This window comes from Lycorma delicatula, chromosome 6 (assembly GCF_047948215.1).
Source record: "Lycorma delicatula isolate Av1 chromosome 6, ASM4794821v1, whole genome shotgun sequence".
In the NCBI taxonomy this organism is placed as follows: Eukaryota; Metazoa; Arthropoda; class Insecta; order Hemiptera; family Fulgoridae; genus Lycorma; species Lycorma delicatula.
In genome coordinates, this window is record NC_134460.1 from 36094528 (window position 1) to 36112832 (window position 18305).

Below are 18305 nucleotides of genomic sequence, written 5' to 3' on the forward strand. Positions count from 1 at the left end.
ATAATAGTGTGTAATAATTATTTGTATCCAATTTCCTGCAGTACAAAATTTTATTATTATTATTTTTTACCTGAATATTAATCAAAATACTAGGAATGAAATACCTTCATTAAATCAAATTGTATAAATGTAAAAAATTATTGATTCTACTATTCTTTTAGGAAGTGTATATGAAACAGTGCCTGTTAACTAATTTGTTTTAAACATAGTTAAAATGAATGATTATCAACGTCTTTTAAAAATATTAGTTATTTGATAAATTGATTAATATCCGTTTAGAAGTTAGATTTACATAAATGTTTTTAAAAAATATGTAACATTGTTTTCCATAACATTAATGGATTTAAGAAAACTTAAAAAAGTGAAGAATATTTATTCATATGGTAATGAAGGACTGATTTATTCTTCTCCACCAGTTTTATTTTAATTTTTTATTATGCTGCCTAAAACATTTTTTAAGAAAAATCCTTACTTCATTAAAAAAAAAAATAATGCACGTTTAGTTCTCTATAAAAATGTTCAAAACAGAAATTTGGTACTGTTGTCTATTCTTCATAATTATATTTGTTCAAGTATGAGTAGAACACAATGTATAGTTTTTCTTGAAGATTACAGTTTATTTTTTAGTTGTGAAAAATAGTTTCACTTTAAGGAATTATTTTAATGTAGAAATGTTGAATTGTATAGCATGTGATGACTAGATATTCTTGTGATGACTAGATAAATGTAAGTAGTAATGTTATTAGAGTAGTAAGAGTGACAAATTGAGAGATTAAGCTGTACTAGAAAGATGGATTCATCAAATATGTAACATTAAAAAAACTTTAACATTTACAGTAAACATTATATATCACAACATAAATTCAACAATTTAAATTAGAAAAAAAATAAAAGTTTCAGCAGTTTATTTCTACGAAGTTAAATAATTCTAGTCACTAAATTCCTTCATGCTAAATAAAACTTTTCCCTTCAATGCTTTTTATTTTCTTGCAAAAAATATTGATTTCAAATGGATTTCACTCGATTTCTCATACAATGTAAAGTTCATTTATTAATTTACATTTTTGGTTTGGTAGTATATTTGTGATAAAAACAGTATTAAAATTAAGCAAAAGGAATCTATTTTTAAGTGTTTTTAATGTTTCAGGAATAAACAAACAGGGAATTGGAAATATATTTTAAATTTTAAAAATTCTTAATTGGTTTTTACATACTTAATGCCTGACATATTCCTTCTTAATAGAAAAATTCTGATTGCTTGACTATTACCAGAACCAAGGACTCTTCCAGAAATCAAGGAATGAGATTTTTCATTAAAGGTAACTTTTATTCTACACGTGTGTCCCAAATTTATCTAAGGCAACAGAGTAAACACTATCAAACTGAATTTGTTGCTCCTCATTAATGTATGGTTCCCATGGTGGTTTGTCATCATCTATAATCTTGCCTACAAAGTTTACCAGGATTATATCAATCGGTCCACTACTGATCTCCTTGGTGGAGTGGTAGCATCTCTATCTTTCATCCAGAAGTTCTGGGATTCAAGTCCCAGTCAGGCATTGAATATTTTACATGCTTCAAAAATTTATCATCCTTCACCAGCTGTCATAGGGCATTAGCATATTGTTATTGTAAAAATAAATAAATAGACAAATTCTGAAGTTTTCAGGACGTTGTACATTTTTTAGCTCTGATGAAACTATTTGTTTTAGGTATATATAAATGAAAATTATTACTTTTGAACAATTTTTATTATTTTATATTAATTTCTCATTGAGATTCAGACTATCCAAAACTGCAGTTATAGTTTTTAACAAAATTACAAACATATCAAGCATAAAAATAAAAAATGTTGAATAATTTATTTTTTAATAAAATTTACTATATAATTTTGTTTAGTTGGCAGCTGCTCTCGATCACATACATACTCGTGACTTGGTGCATCGAGATGTTAAGTTAGATAACATTCTTGTATTTCGTTCTGATTTTTCAAGAGTAAAGCTTTGTGATTTTGGTGAAACTAGAAGAGTTGGTACATTAGTTAGAAGACGTAATGAATGGTTACCTTATGCCCCTCCAGAAGTACTTCAAATTAATAATGATGATACATATAAGTAAGTTTGGAAGTAATCAAAAAGTAACTTAATTTTTAATATTAAAGCATACAAGTAGAGTTTAGTTACTTTTAATTTGTGTTTTATTTATTTTTTTTTTTAATATCTTATTTGTTTAGTTGTGTGCCTTAATTCTTTACTTTTAAAAATTATACAGCTGTGTGAACTAAACAGCTAAGCAGTTAAACTGTAATTTATATTTTTTTTTAAATTAAAAAATCTAATCTAATTATTATTTTCCAACTATATAATTATAGTTATACAGTATACTACATGAAGAAAAGTACACTAATGACGTTTCATGATTTTCCACCAACCAAGTAATACAATTTTAGTACTGAAAAATTCTGGAAGAATGTATGCATATTCATATGTATATTGGCTTCTAGTCTGCTTGATATCTTCTGACTGGATGAAATTTGACATGATGATTTCTAATATTTTAGTCAAAGATTAAATAAAATTTTCATATAATTTAATGCTCCTTATGTAGATAGATACTTTAGATACTTTTTGATCATATTCAGTCTTATTCAAACCCCCAATAAAGGGTTGGGAATATAAAACATTTTTTACATTTTTTGTTGATTCTGAACTAAAAGTTATATAATTGAGTTCATTAGATACTCCTTACATTAGTATGTCACTTTATCTTATATATTTGGTAATTTCATTTTAGGGTGGGAGATAAAACTAATTATTTGGGAATTTTCATCAGTTATTGTTTGCTTGATATCTTCAGAGTGGATAAATCATTTTTTATCAAATTTTTTGTAATGACTTCTGACTACAGGTCATTTGATGCTGAATTATTTTGATTACAATTTGTCTATGGGATGAGCAGGTACAATCATCAGAGTCCTGAATTTTTTAAATTTTACTCGAAGAGTAGAATAAATTTTTTAAAATAATTCTTTAAATATTTACTTATTTTTGGATACTTACATACATTAATGCTCCTCTTAATTTCCATCCTAAGTAGCAGACTTCAAATGCAAAGTCCTCAGTAGCCAGAGTTGCACATCTTTCTGGCTTAGCCAGAAGAATGTATATTAATTTTTTTTTCAACAAATTTTTGCTTAAAAATCTTTAAATATAATACATGATATTAGATCATAAATTACTATATAATATAATACTAAGCAATGGTAATGACAAAAAAAAATATTTTTAAATTTGCTATGTAAACAATATCGTGTTTAAAAAATTCTTTTGTGCACTTACGTGGAAAAAATGTGCAGTAGGATATCAAACTGTACAAAATTAAAAAAAATTTTTGAGATTAGATTATTTGTTAAAATGTGTAAAGCTTGAACACTAAAAAAATTGTAATAAAGTATTAAAGTTAAAAATGGAAGAATCTATCTCACTACAGTCAAACTGTAGACCTTTTCTATTTTTGAATTCTGTTAAAAATTTAAATGCAATTTAATGTTTGATTAAAACTGTAAGCTGTAGTTGGTATTTTATATCATTACAATTTATAATTTATAACTGATAATTACAATATACTATAATTATTGGTTACAACAATCCAACTTGTGAATGATTCTTTAAAAACACTTTGTAAGTGAATCCAAAAGTAAAGTTTGGTGGGATGTCCTGTCTGAAAATTTTAAAAAACCTGTTTTTTCTACAAAAGATGTAAGTTTTATGAGCTATTTATTTTATTTTAGTTTTTCTTTATTTATTTTAGTGAAATATATCTTAAGTAAATAATTTTTTTTTTTTTTAAACACTACTTTATCCTAATTAAACAACAGTGGAGTGTTTTTTATTGGCTAATCTTGCAGAATTCATCACTGAGTGTAGTCTGGCCATGGCTACAGCACAGCTTTACACACACCTTTGTGAAACACCTTTACTATAAATTTCTATTTCAGATAGTTTTGTTGTTAACATTATGAATCAATTTTTTTGATCTCACCAGCCACCATCATATTAAATCCACATACAGTTCATCATTTGGTATTGTACAATTTCAGATACCAAAGTACGAGTGTCTGAGGACTCTGTCTCAAAAGACATTGCCCTTAATCGAACCCATGTAACCAAACTAACAGATTAAGTGAGAATTCAAATCTAAGTTAAATATGAGGATCTGGACTAAACAAGGGTTGAGTCACATAGCTTCACTAAGCAGTTCATTGTATATGATGCTAGCTGAGACATGTTGCCCATGATATTATGTGATTTGGTAGATTTTAATATAAAAATTAATTTTTTTCCATATTTTAACCGATCTGTTATTTATTGATTGATTTTTCTTTTAGGGCTGAAACTTGTCATGATGTCTGGCAGTTTGCAATAGTTATATTTGTATGCCTGACTGGGTGTCTTCCATGGCAGAAAGCTGCCTTAGATGATCCCCGTTATGCTCGATACCTGTACTGGTATAACAGTAATGGAGTGCTTATGCATGTACGAGTACCAAAGTTATTTAAATTATTATCATCTAGATGTCAAAGGTGGATGCGGAAGTTCCTTGAACCTAGAGGGGATAAACGGATTAATGGTTTAAGTGATTTATCTAGATACCTAGATGATAGATGGCTTGCAAAATCATCTCTGGATAGGCAAAGTGGTAAGTGATTTTTATGGATTTTCTTTTTTATTCTGTTAGTATAATAATTTTGTAAGTTCATTAAACAGCAAAAATAACTAAATTAAATGATTGTGAAAGCTTGTGATTGTGACAGATTTTATTATTGGTCCTTCTGGATGTCCGCAATGCGTTTAACAGTCTCCCATGGGCTATGGTGACGGACGAATCGGAGAAGATAAATATCAGCACCTACTTACGGGCGATTATTTGTGCGCAGAGAATTGATGGTTGAGGTTGAAAACGGAGAATGTTAGTTCCAGATGCGGGGGCGTACCCCGTGACTCTGTATTAAGCCTCCTTTTCTGGAACATTTCGTTTGACGGCATTTTGAATTTACGATATCCACTGGAGTGGCTCCAATTGCGTACGCGGACGACCTGGCACTTTTGATGTCAGGTTGGTCCGAAAAAGAAGGTGGTGCAGAAAGCTAACAGGGCGATCGAGCTGGCGAACGCATGGCTTCTAAATCAAGGACTCAAACTTCAGTCAAAGAAAACTAAGATCCTAGCAATACTGGGCAGAAGGAGAACCAGAACCACCCGTGTACGTGTAGACGAACATATTGTTGAGATGACCTCGCATGTAAAATACCTTGGGATGTGGTTGCAGCAGTCGGGGAAATATAGCACACATCGAAGAGATTATGACGAAGGCTGAAAAAACAATAAATACTCTTAGCAGGCTGATGGGGCCCGAAAGCGTCCAAACGAAAATTGATTATGGGCTGCTGCGACTTCCATAATGTTATATGCTACACCAGCGTAGCATGCGTCTTTCGATATTCAGCGGAACAAGAAAAAGCTAAATGCGCTGCAACGGAGGGTGAATCTTAAAATTACATCCGCGTATAGAACGGTGTCCACTACAGAACGGAAGTCCTCGCGGGGGTCCCGCCGATTCAACATCAGGTGAGGAAACCCTTACGCATCTAGGAAGGAATGAGTCGGCAAGATGCGACAGACATACTAAAGTAGGAATGGCAGGCTATGTGGGATACTGCCCAAACGAGCAGCTGGACAAAAAGGTTGATTTGATTCTCAGACTGCGCCCATGGTTGGAGAGGTGTCACGGGGAGGTGGGGTATTACATCTCCCAGTTCCTCTCTGGCCATGGAGGTTTTGGAGAATATCTACAAAGGTTTAAAAGAAGAGAATTTAACAATTGTATATATTGCGGATATATCGACTCACCGGAACATACTTTCTTCACCTGGAGAGATGGTCAGACATCAAAGAAAAGGAGTAATGGACGAACATTACTCCGGATACAGTAGTAAATGTTATGTTAAAAGAAACACAAGAATGGAGACAGATCGAAAATACGATAACAGAAATTTTGGAAACGAAGGAGCTCCATGGTAATAACTGGTTCCGGGAATTAATATAAGAAGACCGGTTTGAGACCCGGCGGCTGGGAAGGGGCCTGGGAACGACGTAGTAGGATTCGGATTATCCCTCCTAGTTTGCCGGTGACGGTTGATGATGAACCCATGATGATGATAAGACATCAGAGATAATGAAAGACATCTGTAAGTAGATAGAGCAAAACAGAGCCGTATAGCCCCGTATAAAAAGAGTCTTGTAGGAGTAGTATCTTATAGAGTCGTATAAATAGAGTCGTATAGGAGAGTAAAACAGAAAAGGTATTTGTATAGAAGAATTAAATAGTAGAGCTAAAGAGAGCAAAACACAGGAGTTAAAATATAAGAGTAAGTTGTATTAAATAGAAGACGTAATAATATAATATAGTTACGGGAATTACAATATGGATTACGATTAAAAAAAAAGTATATATCAAATCGAAAAGACCGAGTCCCGGCCGCTGGAGAGGGACTCGAGAACGATATTGTCGGGCCCGGACTATTCCTCTTTGGTTTGTTAGAGGCAAGGCACAAGACGAATTCCTCAAAAGATCCGAAACGGCGAGCCGATGTGCTGTACCGGACATGCAGCTGGCGGGCGAGGAGGCTCGTTAGTGTCTAGAGACATTCTGCTTGGGCCGAGCTAAGCTTAAGTGCAGAACAGAGGAAAAAAACAGTTTTTTATCCCAATTTATTGGTTTTCACCCCACATTTCTCAAAAACTTCTGTAGATATGGATTTAGGACCTATTTTATTCGATATTTCAGGTCAAAAACCAAAAGAAATCACAATTCTGTTGCTTAATTAAAGCCTACAAATTTCAGTACAACTTCATTTCACCAGGAAAGCTGAAATCTGAGCAAAATCTTTCACTAGCCATTACTAGCAAACGTATCATTTTAGGACATATGTTTATATGGATTTTTCCCATTATTTTCAGAAGAATAGGTTATGAAAGTCCTGGTAGAACTTCTTGAAACTCTGTATATATATACAGGTGTGATATACATATATATCACTGTCGAAACCACCAAATAGTAGTAAGCTTAATATAAACTTAACAAAGTTTATATTACTTTTTTTTATATAAAAAGATTTCTGAATCTTTGGATTTATCATCAGTTGATCATGACAACTATCAGTTTTTACATCTAATGATGGTAATAAATAACAAATAAAGCTTTTATTCTTATTGTTAGTTAAAGGCACATATATAAGTTACAACAGAAAAATATATAGATTGTAAATTTATAAATATAAACACAAGGATAAATTGAAATTTTTAATTTTCTAAATATTGCTTTAGGTGATTCATATTTATGGATGCCAAGCAATGATTGACAGCTAATTTTTGAATCTTGTAAACTCATAATTTTATGAGGGAGCCCTAAGAGGTGGCATACTTCAAATGGGAATATACATAAGCATAATAAATATTTAATAATGATGACAGACATGATATATTTTACTATTAAGGCTCTTAAAAGCAAAAGAGTACAGATTGATTTTATGGTAAAATAAATCAAATTGTTCATTCCAAGGGTATTTGTATCCAATAAAATACACAGAAATTTTGCTTTACAGCAGAAATATTAACATTATTATAATTTTTTTTTAATGTCATAAAGCATCACCTACTACATATAATATTTTATAACTGATAATGAACTCATGGATTTAAGAAAGGTTTTTGTTTAAATTGGTAAGTACATATAACCTTGCTATTTAGTTATGTTCATTGATGAATTTTTTTAATAATTATATACACATGTACATTTATTTTTATAAATTTTTACCTTTTTTGTGATGTCTTTAGAAAACACGTATTTTCAAATTTTCAAATTATTTTAAGATTATATTAAAAAGTAATCGTGGTTATGACCATTAGGGGTAAGTCAATAAATCATTGTCAGTTCAAAAAAAATAAGCAAAAGACTAAAATAAATGTACTTTAATCATTTGGTAAAAGCACTAATAAAATGATTAAAATGTATTTATATCACGATTTCTAAAACTAAAGCTGGATATTATAATTATTTCAGAAACATTTTTTCATAAAAAACATTTCAGAAAGTAGTATTTTTTCCTAAATCTAACACAAAAGAAGATAAATTCAAAAAAAAAAGTAGGATATTTTATTACTTTTAACAATAGCTATTTTAAATATCTTAAGATTTGCAGTAGAATGTACACACACACACACACACACACACACACACACAATAATTGTAGTTTCAGGAATCACAGATAAAAGATTTGCACTTGAAGAATGTAATAGATTTTATTGAGCGTCAGGTTATGTTTCATCACAAACCATGGTTTTATTATACTTTTTTTCCATTTTACAGAATCAGGAATTGAGGACGATGAACTATGCCCTTCAATGTACAGTTTCCATAGTAGTGTTGAAGAAAAAAACAAATTACTAGCAACACTTGTAGAATACGGTATAGAAACTACAGTTGATCGTGTTGCAAAAAAAGATAGAATACGAGAATGGATACAATCAAGCGTTATTGAAGAACAAGAGGAAGATGAGCAAAATGATTCAGGGCTTGAAGAAAGAAGTACATCTCCATTAATTTCAAGAAAATCATCATCATCAACTAGGAGATCAATCAAAGCAGGGAATCATTCTTCTATCGGTACATTAACTGAAGTAAATTCAGGTGGCTCACCAAGTAGATCTGTGAGCTATTAATTTTTTCTGTTTTACTTATGACACTGACTGATTTACAAGTGATTGTAAGTTTATGTTATTTAATTTCTACTTATAGTGTCTTTTTTTTTTTTTAGTTAGTTATTACACAATCAAAACATTTTTGAATATTTTAGAATAAAACTTATTAAAATCTGGTGTTTAGCTTAAAGAATTTTTAATTATAGTGAGGTAATTAAAAATTCTTTATGTTAAATACCAGATTTTGTAGTTTTTCAAACCTGGATGTGAGGCTTTAAATAAACAGTATGACTGAAACCTTTTGAAAACTACTTAAATTGATTGAAGATTTATTATACTGTGTACTTTTAGTAATTCAGCTTCAATTAATGGTGCCGGCCTCCGTGGCACGAGTAGTAGCGTCCGGCCTTTCATCCGGAGGTCCCGGGTTCGAATCCTGGTTAGGCATGGCATTTTCACACACGCTACAAATCATTCATCACATCCTCTGAAGCAATACTTAACGGTGGTCTCGGAGGTTAAAAAAAGTTCAATTAATGGTACTGTCTCCATAATTATTGCTGTGATACACTAAAGTCTAAGCAATAATTAGTGTTATTCTAAGGTAGTATAACCTTAAAATATAAAATTAATTTAGTCAGTTTAATCAGTATTTAAACCTCTTTTTTTAATTCAATTTATATATTTTTTTTATTATTATTATGAAGTGTTTGAATGTTCAATATTCCGGTTTTATTTTTTTAAGCTTCAAAGACTGAATTGTATAGTGCAGGAAATTTTGAAATGTTTTCCATATTTATAACACTTATGAAATAAAATGGAAAACAAGATTATAAGATTAAACCTGTAGATTTAAATAATTTTTTTTAAATGTTATTTGAATTGTAATCTTGTTAATTATTTAATTAAAAATCATTATTTAATTGTTATTAAATCCCTGCTAATTATTTAATTGATTATTGTATAAGTAAATTGTATTGAATTTTATTAATTTACAAAGACTTGTCAGTAGTAGGTCTTGGTAATTATTTAGTTATGGTTGATTATTTAAGCTGTTTTCTGTGAACAACCTCAATTTATTTTTATTTTAATTATTGCTTTATTATTATAATTATTCTTCTATGTTCTGCAAACAACATAATATTTATTAGAAAATATTTCACCTTTTATTTTGATTAGTTCGGAAAAATATTGTATAGATCATGTCAGGATTGGGTATATATGCAACTCTACGGATATTAAGTTACCTAGCATATGCCTGGATTGTAGGCAATGCCTACAATCCAGGGAAAACTGTAGTTTGAGGGAAAACTGAAGTAAACCTTGATCAGAACAGCAACATAAAGACACAATTGATTATAGTATAACAAATAGGTATGATTAAGCCCATAACAATAATAATTTAAAATTTAAGGACATAAATGTAAAAGTAAATAAGTGAAGATATTACATTTATAATAAAATAACTATAAAATAATCACAATTGTAAAGATGTAAATTTGAGCATATATTTATATACATTTGAATGAGATGGAGAAAATTTAAATTGTTTTTTTTTGTTATTTAATACCATTAAAAAAATTCATTGACCAAGTAATGCTGTTTCTGTAAAAGAAAATTTTTAATTTTTAAATAAATTGGTGGGAAGATCTTTTAGGAGGTTTAACACTTTATTAAAAATGACTGTGGAAGTAGAACAGGTATTCAGATAATAATTAGTAGGTTCTGCTACAGACAAGTTTTATATTTATAAAATAATTATATTTATCATACATACATTATGTTCAAAAGTAACCATTTCAACTGGCTTGTGGTTGGCAGGAAGAAGAGGAGTATTCTCAATTATATTTTTTCAATTCCTTAAAAGAAGAACAACAGATATTCCCATGTTTGTAAATGAATGCTCTTACATTCTAGATTATAATAATATACTAATATTAAAAGTAAATAAATTTTCTGAAAATTAATTCTGCTGGCCGTATCAAATTAATTTTTTTTCAAAAATTCAACCCTGATTTATGAAAAGCACATTCTTTGAGGCATCAAACTAGATCTGTGAGGATTTTTTTAACTTATGAACCTTTAAGTACATAATGGTGCCAGCAAAAATGTTTATACATTTATGCCTCATTTCAAATTCAATCTCTGAAATGCTTATGTTTTTGGAATCAGAAAACTATGAAACTTAAATTTAAAAGACTACTTAGAAAACCATCTGTAAGTATTGTGTGTATATGTAAATTGGGTGCACCCACACACACATACACATGGGGTTTTGTTCTTTATATCTGGAATAGGTTAGGTTTTCTATTAGTTACTGTAATCTACATTAACATTATGCTTTCTCATTTTTAATTTTATTATTTACTCATTTTATTATGTTTATTAATAAATTCTCCATAATTTCCTTGCTTTTGTTGGCTGTTTTCAAATAGGATATAAAAATGATAATATATTTTCATTTTTGAGTTTATTCTAAAGGTTTTCTAATTAAACATTTTTTTATGGATAATCTCTGAAGTTTTATTAAGAAAAAAAAAATTCCTAAAAAATTGTTTGATTCCTTAAAATGTTTGCTATTTACAACTTATATGGTTGACTATTTCGTAAATAATTTATCACCTTGTAGTGTACATTTAATCAGATCTTCATAAAATAGATTGTGGATAACGTGTTCTTTGTGTCAATTAACCACACACCTGAGACTGTACAAGACTACACTTCATTTATATTCATACATAACATCCTCATTCATCCTCTGAAATACCTTACGGTGGTTCCGGAGGCAAAACAGAAAAAATAAATCTTCATATAACAGCTCTCCATGTTCCCTGATATTTATTATCTTTATTCATCTTTCTCTTGTTATTAATCAACTGCCATATCTAACATCCTCTCCCTCTTTTACAGATTCCCTTAGACTATCTACCAGAATGCATTCCAGTCTTAATCAGTGCCTTATCATGTTCTTTTGTTTTTTTCTTTTTTTTTTTATATTTATTTATTGCTTATGTATGCAAATATTTATTATTTACTATGTTTACTTTGATTTATACATTTATATAGAAGATATAGAAGATGGCATCTCAAATAATTGAAATAGCTTGTTTAATTCAGTCCTTTATTATTTTTGTAACAGTTTTTGTTTAGATAGATTTTTTAAAAATATTAAAAAAAACATATTTTGTTTTTCTAGAAAATTTATCATACTTTTAAATACAGTGTTTCAAGTTTCGAATGAAATTTAAAATTGCCTAAAGTAGATTGTGTTATATTATATGATACTTAGCTATAGCATTGATTCAAGCAACTATTATTGCCAAAATAGAATTAGTAAATAATAATTTTATGTTAGTAAAAAAAAAGAAGTATTTTCAGAGATTTAATTAATTTCATATCACAGAACATTTCTAATAAATGTGAAAAAGATTACAAAATAAAAAATTAATTAAATTATAATTTTTTGTTTTGTTTTTTTAAAAATAAAGTTTATAGAAATGAGCAGCCTATTTATTCTTAACTGAAATTAGTTACTTGCTTACTTAAAACTAATTAAAGTAACTAAATTTTAAATGCTGTGTATTTTGCTTTCAGTAGAAGTTCAAAAACAAATAGATATAATTTTATTACATGTATAACTCACTTTCCATTGCTCACATGCCAGATGAAATGCCCACTTATGTAAATATTTACATATATATTTTTGTTAATCAGAATGATAAAAACTGTTTAAAATTAACACTCCGAGCTCATGACAACACTGATAAAGATTACACTTTTCTTTGAACTGAGAATCTTTGAAAGAACTGAGGATCTTTGGAAGATCCAGAGAGATCTTCTGGAAGCATAACTCCAATTTTTTGAAGTGATCTACTTAAAAAAATTTATGAATATTTTATTTATTTTTAATTTATTCAAGGGTTATATGAAAATACTTCTTGATTATTTACAAAAAAAAAAACCAGTCCAGTTACAGCATCTATAGCTTAAAACTATTTTTGTTCATAGTTTCATCCAAATTGAAGCATGTATCAGCAATCACAAGCTTTTGAATTCCAATATCTTAAAATTTATCCATCTGTAATTAGGAACCCAAAACTTAAATATCTTAGCATTATTGCAATCAGTTGTATTGTCAATGTTCCTTAACCAATTGATTAATCATTCAAAACAGTTAGCTGTTTACTTCTGGATAACCCTTGTACTTCTATTATTATAGTAATGGAAACAACACTTTTTTTTGTTAATAAGATAATTCGCTGTTTACTTTTCCATATTTAAAATTACTATTAAATTTGTTTAAGACATTCATGTATGTTATTTTAAAAATAGCATTCATTTATATTAACATGTATTAACGCCATCATTTATATTAACCTAGCACACCAGGCTGGTCTAGTGGTTAATTTGTCATCACAAATAAGTGGTTTAAAGCTGATTCTCAAAGTTGAAGGTTCTTAGATTTAAATCCTAGAAAAAGTTAGTAGCGTTTTTACAGATTTGAATACTAGACAGTAGATGCTGGTATATTTTGGTGGTTGGGTCCAGTTATCCACATGTCTCAAGAATAGTTGGCATGAGTCTGTACAAGACTAAACCTCATTTACATGTCATAATATTATCCTCATCTCACTGGACCATAAGGAGTTGTTTATTGTTCACTAGTTGAACAGATTGCAATGCCTACATTACGAAAATAAATTTATATTAACTTATTGTTTTAGTAGTTAAATCGTACCTTTAAATTTTCATTACAGAGTAACATTCAGTCTATGAATTATTATGTAAAGTATGGTGATTAATGGTAAAGTGTGAGTTAGTTGTGGAAATATTTTTATAAAAAAGACAGTCTTCCATTCCACCATCATTAATTTGCTATGTTTGTAGTTCGTTTTTATTTTATTCCTGATTGTTATGTTTGATTTATTTATGCAATTTTATTTCTATTTGTGAGTTACTATTTATTTAATAAAGTGTTACGTGATTTGTCTTCAGTGTTATGTCAATCAGTATGTTATTTATAAATTAATTTTATTTGTCAATCTAATTCAGTTAGTATTTCTATTTTTTTTAAATCACACCTTTAATTTATTCGTGATGACATTGTTGCTCACAAAACACAGAAGGGTTAAAAAAATACAAGTCTGTAATTATGTAAAGTCTTGACTTGTAAATACAAGTCAAGGGACTAAATGAGTACTTAAACAGGAAGATTTTCTTTCTAGTAAAAAAAAAAAAAAAAAAAAAAAAAGAAAAATGGTGATGGATGAGGTAGAGAGTTATTATAAGTAGTTTATTAAAGTTTTTATTAAAATTGTTAAAATATAAACAAAGATATATGTCATAACTGATGCAAGGTAGGTATTCTAGTCCTTTGTATTAAAATATATTTTTTGAAATACTTGACTTGTATTAATTGATTTTTTTTATCATAGTTGAAACTAACATGATGGATTAGCTAGTCAAAGTAAATAAAACATTAAATATTTTGTGTAAATATTACATATATAATTCAAGAATAAATATAAATAAAGAATAAATTAATATTTTTTCTGTCATTTTATTTTGTTTTTATGTTTATCTTCGCAATATTTGTACTGAGTATGTTGTAAAGACCTCATACTATGCTGCAGAAGGTTTTGTAATATTTGAGAAGACTATAAATAAGATGATATAATTTTTTACCAATTTATTATAATAATATAGTGATGTTCATTGAATTATTCAGGAACTGTAATGGGCAACAAAAAAAAAATCAGAAATAAAAGGATTGTTATAAGCTAATTATACAAAAAGAACTATTCTTATTATGAGGACTTTTTTCTTTTTTTGTAAAAAAAATAAATAATAATGTGATTGTGATACGATAAAAACCAAGTAGTTACTATAAATGTTTCATTTATTACTTTTAATATTATTTAGGAAATAAATAAATGTTTTACATGAGTAAATAGGATGTATTATTATGCATAGCTTTATCCATAAATCTATGAAATAATAATCAAGTTGGTTTTAAAGAACTTCACAAATTTTCATTATGTTTACCTTACAGCACTGATGATCATCTAGATAATAATTCATTTTATAACTCTTCAATTCAAGTGTAACATTGGTCAGTCAGTTTTGGTAGCCATATTGATGTAATTGTGAAGAGTAGTGACATTCATTAAGTGAAGATATCTATTATGAATCCCTACAAGAAAAAAATTGCATTTATATAATTCTCATAATCTGGGACCTATTCCATTAAAACAGTATGGATTTAATATAAAGATTGGATTATGGAGTATGGAGTATGGATTATGGAATGGAATGGAGTATGGATTTAATATAATTTTCAGTATGGATTATTTTCTTTTTTTTTATTAGTTTCACTAATATAAAATATAATGCTCCACAAAAGATTTACTTGTAACTAGTAATCATTACTTAATATGTTACAAGATCATAATTAAATGCGTCTTGTTCCACAAAAATATTAGTATTAATATTTTTCTTGTAATTTTACATCCAATTTAAACAAATGAGTAGAATTTTGTATAAAGTGCTAAATGTTAAGTTTTGTTGAAAATTTTGTTTTTATAGGTTTTAATATGTGGTCAAGTGAAGTCAATGAATTAAAAATAAGAGTAAAAATAAAGTGTTAAAAATTGAAAAAAATTGTATCTCAATTCAGACTTTGAATTTAATGAAAAGTTTTAGGTTAAGTTGATAATTAATTATCAAGAGATTGGATTGAGGCTTTAAAACTCCAAGTATTTGATCCTTGTCTTGAAACTACAGCAGCAAATGCTAATAATATTGCATTGGCTTGGAACTGAAGGCCATTATCACAGTCTAGCAAGTATGTATGGTGCTGATAAATCAATGATTTCCATACTGCTTTATGCTATAGTGGAAGCAGTCAATGTAGTAATGTTTTAAAAAATTGTCACTTGGCCTCAAAATATTGTGCAAATTGCTCAGAGATTTTATAAATTACCACAAGTTTATTGGCTTCCTAGATGGAACTTTACTAAATGCCCCTCATGAACATGAGGAGCAGTATGTGGATCCTTATGATAATCATCCATTAAACTGCATGATTGTGTGTGGGTCAGATCAAAACAATAGGGCGGTAGTTGGGTGAACTGTGTGGGTTTTTATGCATGGGTGGAAAAGTTTAAAATTGGCTGCAAAAGCGTGACCAATCAGACTGCTCTGGGCATCTGGTAATAGTGTCGAGAATTAAATTCTCGTATTGATTCACTTATCCAAGAAGACTGATGACTTACTGTTGATTAAATTGCTGAAAAATGTAGAGTAAGTGTTGGCACTTCCTGACCCCGTAGAGGAAGACACCCTCCATCATCCCCTTCGTACCTAAGTCTTATGGACTTTACCAGGGGTCTTAAAAATCTCAGCATATGACATATTTCAGTCTGTCTTGGTCAGGATGCCACCGATATGAATCCCACAAACCATATTCCTATCAATGTACAACTACGGAAAACTTAAACAAAACACATCAACCAAGTCTTAAAAAAGACTTAATGGACTAAACTATAATGACAACGAAGGAACTGAACTACCTACCCGAATAGGTATAAGTGAGTTCAACACATAACGCAACAAAAACACGAATACTGCAACAACTCTAAAACAAAATTAAAACAAAACATAACTGAAGACAGAACAATAACAAAAGTAAGAGCAAAATCAAAATCCAAGTTAGGCTCTATATCCCCTCAACAATTCTTTGTTTTGCTAAATATACTATGAAATTCTTCACAATTGCCCATTTGGCCAGGGTTCTCCAGTTTAAACGGAGATCTAATGTTGACTCGAGAAGATAAAGCCAACTGATGATCTCTGTGCACATCAACTCATACTTTGAGCATTCATAAAGGACATGGTAAGTATCATCCAGTTGTCCACAACTCATTCCATCATTCAAAACAAACAACTACTGTAAGACTTGTGCAAGGTAGGTTCTCAGAGAGCTATTGTTCATTGCAAAGCCAAAAGATTTTGAATTTCTTTTTTTTGCCAAAATTTTTTTTTTTCTAAATCGTTTCAATATCAAAGGTGATGTATTTTTGGACAGAATTTTAACATGTGATGAAACTTGGATACGTCATTTTGAGGTGGAGTCCAAGTGTCAAAGCATGCTGTGGAAATACCCTGAATCACCTGTCCATAAGAAATTCAAAATGCAACCATCAGTTGGTAAGTCCATGTTAATCATCTTTTGGAATGCCCATGGTCCAATTTTCTGTGATTATTTAGAGGAACAACACACTATCAACAGCCTATACTTTTCAGCCATGATTGAGAACAAAGTCAAACCCGTGTTGAACAAGAAATGTCTGGGATGGCAGAGGAAAGGCATGCTTCTTGAAGATAACGCTCGACCTCATATGGCACAACTGATGTTGGAGACTATTGGCAAAGTGAGATGGGAACTCCTACCTCATCCTCCTTACAGCCCTGACCTTGCTTCTTCAGATTTTTATTTGTTTGGTGCAATGAAAGAAGCTTTGCATGGTATCATGTTCAATAACAATGAAGAGGTTAGGAAAAAATTACAAAATTGGCTTTGAGATCAAGATAAAGAATTCTTCACTGAGGGAATAAGAAGACTCGTAAACGTACAAGACAAGTCCATAGAAGTTGGTGGGGATTACATGGAAGAGTTGACAAAAAAACTGTATTTACGTAACAAACCATTTTTGCTATTCAGCTTTATTTATTTTTCTGTGTAATTACTAAATGACCCTTATATAAGTGTCTAAATTACTATTTATAATTGTTAAGCTTTCCATTTTCAGATCCAGAATCCAAGTCTTCCTCTTCTTTGTTTTCCCAGAGGATATAATCTTCCATCCCATCCATACTATTTGAAATCGAACACTTTTTAAATCTTTTAATCACTAGCTCTGAAGGTATATTTTCCCCATGCTGTCAATATCCATTCACAGACCAAGAAGAAGAATAAAATTCTATCAGTCTGTCTTTAAAAGGCTTACCTAAAGGTTGAAGAAAAGAAGTTAATACTTCTAGAGTAATTACAAATTAAAAATTATTTTTCAATAAAGAATTTTACACATTTTCAGTTAAATGTCCCCAAAAGCTATCAAGAACGAGATAGATTTTATCTTTCGTAAGCTTTTGGGTCTATGAAACCACACCAATTTAAAACATTTATCCATTAAACAAGTATTCATCCATCCATTTTCATTACATCAAACAATTATCTCCTTTGGGAAAAGTCTTTTACTTGAGAATAACAAAAGGTGGAAGTTTTATTCCATTTGCTAAAATGGCAGGCATATGTTTTCAAATATATTTTTCATAACACCTTCATTTTTCATAATCATCAGTTTGAATAGGAGCACTTTTTTCACCAATCAAACTTGAGTTTTGTGGCATTTCAAAGTATACAGGTATTTGATATTATATCATTTACCTGTTTGTGATATTGAAATTGAATTTTTTGTAAAAGCCAATAAACTTATCACTAAAATTCTGTAAGTTTTTCTGTACATGTATTTGGCAATCTTTGAC

At 29.4% G+C, this 18305-nt stretch overlaps 1 protein-coding gene across 3 annotated transcripts in view; it reads left to right on the forward strand.

The window, feature by feature from the left end:
• LOC142326841 (serine/threonine-protein kinase meng-po) overlaps positions 1–14710 on the forward strand; it is a 72068-nt gene extending 57358 nt beyond the window's left edge. For all 3 annotated transcript variants that reach the window (XM_075369575.1, XM_075369573.1, XM_075369574.1), the window contains exons 3-5: positions 1900–2114; positions 4388–4698; positions 8428–14710. In XM_075369575.1, the coding sequence (XP_075225690.1) occupies positions 1900–2114; positions 4388–4698; positions 8428–8780 (879 nt within the window). In that variant the 3' untranslated portion in view covers positions 8781–14710. The remainder of the gene's footprint in view (positions 1–1899; positions 2115–4387; positions 4699–8427) is intronic.
• Positions 14711–18305: the final 3595 nt, after the last annotated feature.